Genomic DNA, 9,059 nt, shown 5'->3' with positions numbered 1-9,059 from the left:
AGAGGAGAAATTGTCTACTTTTTGCATGTTATTAGTCTATGTTCTTTAGTGCATTATTTAATTATAAAATGTAATTATAAATAGATGTATTCTGTTACGAGCTTAAAGATACTTGGAACAAACAAATGTAGTTTCATGTAACAATTTGAAGTCATTCTAGAAAGAAAAAAAGGTAATTTAGATTTATTGCAATTGTTTTTCTTTTGGTGGTTAAGAGGTCGGTCAAATAATTGATCCCATATAGAGATAGAGAAAAATAACAGATAAAATATAAAGTTTTACTGAAAAAAACATTAGAAATGTATTTAGAAAGTTTTAGAGATTACACAAAGGAAATGAGATTTTTTGAAATGAAGTATTTTTAATCTTAACATGAATATTACTTTGCACACAAACTACTCAAAACAAATACGCAATACATTCACGGACAAATCTTTGTTTTAGTTTATTAAAAATACTTCACTAAAAATATGATTTTTTGTATGTGAAAGACTTGTAATGTTAACTGAAAGACTGCCAAATTTCGTGAAAGTTAGAAGTATTAAATCTATAAAGACTTTAAATGAGCATAAAAAGGAGAAGTGGTCAGTCAAATTGACAGAGCCTTTGTTGAGAGAGTTATAACAATTTAGAGTGCTCATATGTTTGCATGTTGGGTGAAAATCGAATTTTCTGTGTTCGGCAGATAATTAGTTGCTTATATTTTTGCGTGTATAAGCGAATTCGTGTTGGATGAACCCATGTTCTAGGAGGGTTTACTGTATATAATTATTGTATTTTATACACCAGTCTCATAACCTCAAGATTACTCTCTTCAGTAAAAAAAAATAAAACAGCTTACCAGATTTCAACAAAATATCAAACCTCGAAACATATTTAAAACCAACTACAAGTAAAAATAACATAAGTATAAAATAAGTGATATAATAAATAAAAAGATCATGAAAAATAATTAAACCATCCAATAACAACAAAGCCATAACAGTAATACATATAAAAATATTTTCTCATGATTAGTAAGTAATATAAAAAAAAATCAAATAGAAGCTAAATTATTACTGTAATACTCACAAAATGGTATTTTATCTTAAATCATACAGAGATTCCTATAAGTCAAATATTCAGGGACAAGACTGTTTTGAGTTGAAGGACAAACATTATAATATGTGTTTATATATATAGACACACACACATCTGTGACTTCTGCTTACAACAAATAATATCTTTCAGAATCTCCATTACACTAACACAGTTTCTTTCTTTTCAAGATATGGGTGAAAAAAAATAAAAATAATCTATATGCAAAGAAAAATAAAGCTTTCTTTAATGATTTGAATATAAACAGAGAAAAGTATCGAAGTTTATTTCACATGAACTTCCCTAAAACAATTCAACCAATATTTACATATGTGTAATATCGAATGCAAAAATATTTTTTAACCAAAACATAATCTACAAAAAAAATAATTATTTCAGCATTACTGGATGAAGAGTTGCAAATCTAACAAAGGGAAGTGAAATGTTCTGTTTATTGTTGTGCAAGTACATCATTCCTTATCATTGAGCAACATCAAGTGACAGGGTTCAATTCTCTATGGCAGACAAAGCTCAGATAGGCTATTGTGTAGCTATGCACTGAAACAGACAAACAAGCAAGCAACATCATGCAGTTATAAGTTCTTTGCCATCTAGGGAAGTTCATCTGAACTAAATTTAAACACCTCTTTAGGGACAATTTGTAATTCATGGGTTATAAAAAAACATTCTATTTAAAGTGTTTTATCACTTTATTAGTTAACTACAGACAGAGTTGAAGAGGATAACCTTTTAAATATGATCTACTCCTATATGTGTTGCTTGTAAAGTACGTTGAAATTTCTAAAAACATTTTATTTATACAAAAATTTTTAAAGTCTTTCAGTATGAACACAAAAAGTCAAAAAAGACTGACCACTTATAAATAAAGTATCTTTCTGCAAAACATTGTACACTTTGATTATGTTAGTCTGATGCAGTAATAAATTATATTTTTAAAAAGTTACTTTTTAAAACTAATTTATAAAAAAACTGTTCAGTTAGCTTCATCATCTATACTGCTTAATAACTCTGATGTATTTGTTTCACAAAAAAAATGAAAGTTTTAGAATACTTCATTTACCATTAATTAAAAATATGTGTGGAACACATTTTTCGATCAATGTAAGGTGGTTGAGAAAAACTATAATTTTGTATCATTTTATAGATATTCCAATCTCATAGAAAAGCAATCACATCTTACCCAGATCCTTTTTAATTACTTCAAGTGGCACATGCGGTAAAACTTCTTTGACTTGACTGGCCAAGTCTGTAATATTTGGAATTGCAGAGGTTGATGGTATTCTTGGTTGTGCTGCAAAGCCGCACACACAAAAAAAAAAATTAACTAATTTTCTTAAGAATTTGTTTGTTATTTTAGTTTTAGAATTTTTGCAAAAAGCTATAAAAGTGCAATCTGCATACAGCTGATCTTAATTTTTGAACCGATAAATCAGAGGAAAGACAGTTAATCAACAGAACCCACTGCCATTCTTAGGCTATTCTTGTCTGACCAAATAGTTGGATTCGATCATCACTCTTATAATGCACCCACAGCCCAAAAGTGAGAAGTGTGCTTTTTGCAGCAATGGGATGCAAACAATGAGCTCTCATATTCACAATCCAGGTACACTCACCACTAGGCCATACCAAACCCTTTCTTTAAGAGAAATTAAAAGCGAATATGACTAGTACATAAATTATTAATAAAAAAATTTATATATATCAATGCATTTGAATACAGTTTAAAGCATTAAAAACAGTTTAACTGTATATCAATAGACAAATTGAAACAATTTTTGACGAAAATATATATTTCTACTGATTTCACATAATACCAGCTCGCAATGTCTGAAATGAATTTATTTCTCACATATTTCCCTTTTAAGTCAGTAGAAGCCAATAAGTGGACTTAATCATGTGTTTTACCTAGAAATGAGTCATTTTTCTTCAGTCTATTAAACTGTACAAATAAAAAATCAAACCATTAACAGTTATGCTATCTTCTCTGGTGATCAGTGAAACAAAATACACTCATCTTAAAGAATGAATTAAAGAATAAATATTCTCACTTGGTTAGGATCACATGATTACAGAGTAACTAGATAGAAGCCAACTCTAGCATTATTCAAACGTGATGTGAAAAATTATGAACTACAACAGAAAAAGAATTACCATTCTGATGAGCTGGTGGAATATATGGAGAAACATTAAGAATTCTCTTAGCGTGTTCTACTTTATCAGCACAGGTAAAATTTGTAGCAACTATTCCCAGTTCTTGAGCCATGCTTACTTGCACTCGTTTAGTGAATTCTTCAACATCTTCTTCAGTGTGCTTTGTCATCACGGGAAGATACCTGGAAAAAAAGTAATATTTAAAGTATTCTAACAAACTCATGATAAAACTGTTGTGACTGATAACAAATTCTGTTGTTATACAATCTACTGTTTTCTAAAAAGAAGTTAAAAAAATTGCACTGACCTGCAGGACAGAGCACAAAGTTTTATGACAACAGCCATTTGTTAGATTTTGTACATCACAGCATAATCTCTATTCCACACTGTATGTTAAATCATTACTTTAGTTTCAAAATAGATAACTAAGTTTTACTGATTTATTCAAAATATCCACATACTTTTCATGGTGGTATTTACATTACAATTTTCATATGTATCAAATACATATTTGCTTGACACATACATACCTAAGTGTAAAAAGTGTGAAAGGAACAAAGAGAAAACAGAATAGGTCAGACCACCAGCGACTTCCTATGACTGACTGAAAAAAAAACATTATCTCTACAAGTTTCATACAGAACTTTCTTGATATATGATTCAAATCTAACAATACTAAACAAAACTCCTTTATTTTCTAAACTAAAAATAAAAACTAATTTACAATGCACTACATAAATAGCAACAACAGAACTTATGAAGATGATGATTTACTTATCAGAAAAGTAGTTTCAAGATCGTACACTGGAATATAACATTTTAAAAATACTTTCTAGCCTGTATTTCCAGCATTTTTCATAATCTCAAATTAATGTCGAAGGTAATTCAATAATCTATAATCTAGTTTTCCATCAAAAAGGCTATAGGATATGTACCTATCTGTGAAGATTAGTGAGTAATAATTACTAATTCTATAATAATTATTCATACTGACACCAACAATGCAAGTCTATTTTCTTTATTGACCAATTTTTTGGTGACTGTACATTTTATCATCATCATGGGCAACTCATGACAACAGCTATTACTGAATGCATGGTTCAAATCATAAAGAAAGTATTGTTCTACCCAACATTAACATGAGAAGTATGATGAAAATGTCTAACATTGCAATTGGTGGATTAAAGAAACTAGCAGTTAAGACTGACAATTTAATATATAAGAGAAGTGTTAGACCTAAAACAAAATTAAAAACAAGGTAAAATAATTTTTTTGACAATTTTTTTTACCTGTACATAACTGTAGTAGGTTAATATAGTTGTTACCTGTACGATACAGTAGAAGATTAATATAGTTGCTCCCTGTACATAACAGTAGAAGGTTAATATAGTTTTTACCTGTACATAATAATAGAAGGTTTATATAGTTGTTACCTGTACGTTACAGTAGAAGGTTAATATAGTTGTTACCTATACGTTACAGTAGAAGGTTAATATAGTTGTTACCTGTACGTTACAGTAGAAGGTTAATATAGTTATTACCTGTACATAACAGTAGAAGGTTAATATAGTTGTTACCTGTACGTTACAATACGGTAACAACTATATTAACCTACTACAGTTATGTACAGGTACCAACTATATTAACCTTAACTATATTAACCTTCTACTGTTATGTACAGGTAACAACTATATTAACCTTCTACTGTAACGTACAAGTAACAACTATATTAACCTTCTACTGTAACATATAGGTAACAACTATATTAACCTTCTACTTTAATGTACAGGTAAAAACTATATTAACCTACTACTGTTATGTAGCAACTATATTAATTTTCTACTGTGTCGTACAGGTAACAACTATATTAACCTTCTACTGTAATGTACAGTTACCTGTACATAACAATAGAAGGTTAACATAGTTGTTACCTATACACAACAGTAGAAGATTAATATACAGAAAGTTCAAAAACTATATATAGTGAAAAAACAGTTTAGGTAATAAATCATCTTGAAATTAAATTTAATACATCAATTGTGAGAATTAACATTCAATGAATGAGTGCCAACATTGTGTAAGATGGAATTTAACTGAAAAATAAAAGAGGAGGAGGAGGAGACTGGTCCTGGAGAAAGATTTAAACTTTGAACCTAAGTCTACAAGAATACCAACTGTGGAACTTTTATCATCCTTAGAAACATCTCTCAGTTATTCATGAACAATGATAGAAAAAATCCACTAGTCTGTAGCAGAATAGCAAGTAATCTCAACAAATGCAAATCTCCAAAGTCCAATGTCTCTATAAAAAAACAAACAATGCTAAATAACTAAAAAAAGATAATACTGTCATCCATTGCACCTGTAGATGAGGGTTGAATAATGGCATATCTTGAGAGACATTTATCACCAGAAAAATTCAAGACCTACTACCAGATGTAGAAACCAAAAGAACTAACCAGGGCACTGCAATGAAAAGCAATCAGGCTGCTACAATAGCTAAAAAATCTACTGGGAAGACAGATCAGTAAATGTACAAACAGTTTATCCTATGTCTAGTGCATGAGCTGGATTATATGGCCTACCTAAATTACATAAACCACATATTCCTCTTAAACTAATATATTCAGCCACATACCAACTTTCAAAGTTTATTTATTCTTTGGTTGGCATTAATGAACACTATTTATTTAAGTAATTCAAAAGAATTTGTTTCAACCATTTTTCCTCTGGAGGAATCCTTAGTTTCCTATTAGAGTAAGGAGGAATCCCCGAGTTCCTAAGAGAGTCAGGAGACACATTGATGATTTATATTTGTTTCTGTAGGTGATGTGATAGCTATCATTAAATCATGTTGCACAATAATGTCAAATTAACCCTATGAACCCAGGCACACTTTAAATTCCTTTCTGCACATGTCACAATGTGTTACCGAGTTACATTCAAAATTTAATTTAACCACTTTACTATGAATTTATTTTAATGAAATTATTATTATCAAGTACATTATAGTTCAAAGTTTTATATTATCTTAGTTTTTATTCCTTTATTTCAAAAGAAACATCAAAAGTAATAACAGAAACTTCTCATTTTGTTGTCATGCCCACCTTCTATACTTAGCCCTGAGCTTTGTGTAGTAAGTACATGTATCTCATATACATGTTTATAATCATCAGAAAGAGTTCATTTTATACTATAATACAACAATGGTTATTTTGTCATGATTGGGTAGATTCAAATGCTTGTACTATTGTAGGTTGCTTTGTTCACAATAGTACTTCGGTTGTTTCTTACCAAAGTATGTTATAGTTAGTGAGATAGTTAAATTGTATTTAGGCTTTACTTTTATATTTTAGTTAATTATGCATTATTTGTGGTTTAAAATTCATATTTTAAAGGTTTAATAATTTTCTAACTATATTCTAATATAACCTTAGAACACAAAGTGTGTACAAATCAATTTGGTAAGAAGCTAAAGATTATCTGCCATTCATACTGTTCTATCCCCTTCGGGTACCCATTGATGTGTGTGGACATAAATAATTAATGGTAAATAACAGGAAAGGAAAATAGAATAATAAACTACTTGTGAAAAAGTAAAGATATGACATTATATATATGAACCAAAGAAAATATTTTAAGACTATCCACAAAGGTAAGTACATATTTCCATTTCTTACTTTTAAATATTTCATTGTATTGTACGTTGATGATTGTACATAAAATTTTAAATGATTTCATCCACTAGTTTTGTTTTTGGAACAAAATATAATAGCATGTTAGGTCCCTACCATAAAAGGACCAGTAGCCACAGGGTTAAGACAAAAAACACAGCTATCAGTGAATAATATTTGTTAGGGCTTAGTACTATATTTTTAAATACTATATATTTTGTTTAAAAACTCATTCTACCAACTAACCTTTGGTACCACTATGAGGTCACGTGTTTCACCTATTGTAGACAAAATTTTCAAAGAAGAATTTGAAAATAATGCTCTTATCTAACTACCTGTACCAATCCCATGTTTGAAAAAAAAAAAGATATGCAGATAATGTCTTTACTATTGTCAATACTAAAGAGAGACAAATTCCTTTGCCATCTAAGTAACCAAATGTCAACTATACATTTTAAGTGTAAAACTGAAAAAACATTCAACTTACCTTCTAGATGTCATGATCATACATAATGCTGATGGAACATTAAGCACCTGCTATACAAATCAATACTTAACGTTTATCTCCCATCATTTGCTATCAGTTAAGAAAGGCTTAATACACACTAGTATAAGTTTTTCAATCTGCTCAGGTATAACTTTGCTCAGAAAACCAAGAAGCAATATTATATCAGCTCTCAGTCAAAATTAATGTCCAACAAAATTACAGCTAAACACAATGAAAACAAAGTCAGAAGCAAACCTTCATGCACAACAAATACATCATACATAAGTGGGATACTGGAAATGATCGAATGCATCAAGATCATAAAAGTAGCTTTCAATCCCCATGTAACTCTTTGCAGCTTGCTTACATGTTAAAATTCAAATTATTCCTGACAAAAGATTCAGAGTTGTATCCCAGCTACTACATTCAGACTGTTCTGGTGTATAAATGGATGACAAAGGACACAACCTTACTAACTGGATAAGTGAACACAGGAGAGCTTTGACATAAGGACCAGTAGAAAGCTCAAGTAGAATATGCAACTGATAACATACATAATATTGATTGGTCAGTTGGAAGCATATAGATACTAGAATCTTCAAATTAGCTTGAAAAATACATTACTTGAAACTTGAAAACTAATTAATAAGGTAAATTCCATCAACTGGGATGTTGGTTCTTTCTCATTAAATGTTAATTTCCACTAATGATGCATTAGACTTGATTTCATGATAGTTTATTATGTAACAGGTATTTATCAGTTTTATAGTTTTGAATTGTTTTAAGCCTTTCGCTAAAGGCTCAGTGGATTACACTGACCTTTTGACCCCAAATTGATCATCAGAGTTTCCATGCTATAACTTTTAACACTGTGTACCTTCATGAAATTTTTCAAGCATTTAGTAAATATTGCAAATCTTTTGTTGACAAAAAATCAAAAATTTAAATTAAATATTTTTACTAAAAATCTGTCCACAAATATATGGGACCAGAGTGTTGACTGCTTCAAGTTCAGAGTGATTTGCATATTAAGATTACAAATACATTTTTTCATCTGAAAATTTTCAAATTTGAAGTGTGCATAATCTCTAACACTTCCTAAAAAGTATCAAACTTCATAGTTTATCTGTTATTTTCTCTACCCTAACTCTATGCAGGATCAGTCTATTTGATTGACCTTATAACTACCATAAAATAAATAAATCTAAATTACCCATTTTTCTGTATAGATTGATTGCAAATGGTAAAAGGAAACCACAACTGTTTCTCCTAAATAGCTAAAAGCTCATAATAGTATACATCTTTTTATACTTAATTTTATTGTTTTGTTTTCCTTTAACCCATGTCTAACTACTTATCCCACCACACAAGTTGTAAATTACTCGTTGAACATGCAGCTCACTTAACCTTATCAAATTATGTAATGCACAAACAACTCAAGTGCATATCTCATGAAGAACTGTTATTATTATTAATTATGTTACCTATTACAACCTTATCTAACCTAACAAGTTTTTAATTTTTACATTTTAGTTACTTTTATAATACTAAGTAAAGAATACACATGAAAAACAAGAAATATAGTACTTACTTGGGTCTTGTTGTTTTTTTTGCTATCAACTATCAATGAAACTTTTTATACTAATGGT

The 9,059-nt window shown here is 29.5% G+C and overlaps 1 protein-coding gene across 1 annotated transcript in view; it reads right to left on the bottom strand.

Annotated features, from left to right (window-relative positions):
- The window catches only part of LOC106459378 (ancient ubiquitous protein 1-like), a 67,016-nt gene that overhangs the window by 19,357 nt on the left and 38,600 nt on the right, over positions 1-9,059 (bottom strand). Inside the window, exons 7-9 of the mRNA XM_013918994.2 lie at positions 3,780-3,853; positions 3,250-3,431; positions 2,279-2,389 (exon numbers count right to left, since the gene is read on the bottom strand). Coding sequence (XP_013774448.1) covers positions 2,279-2,389; positions 3,250-3,431; positions 3,780-3,853 — 367 coding nt within the window. The remainder of the gene's footprint in view (positions 1-2,278; positions 2,390-3,249; positions 3,432-3,779; positions 3,854-9,059) is intronic.

Source organism: Limulus polyphemus, unplaced genomic scaffold (assembly GCF_000517525.1).
Source record: "Limulus polyphemus unplaced genomic scaffold, Limulus_polyphemus-2.1.2 Scaffold599, whole genome shotgun sequence".
NCBI classification, from domain to species: Eukaryota; Metazoa; Arthropoda; class Merostomata; order Xiphosura; family Limulidae; genus Limulus; species Limulus polyphemus.
Note: the sequence above shows the minus strand (reverse complement) of the source record. Positions and strands in the feature narration are given on the sequence as shown.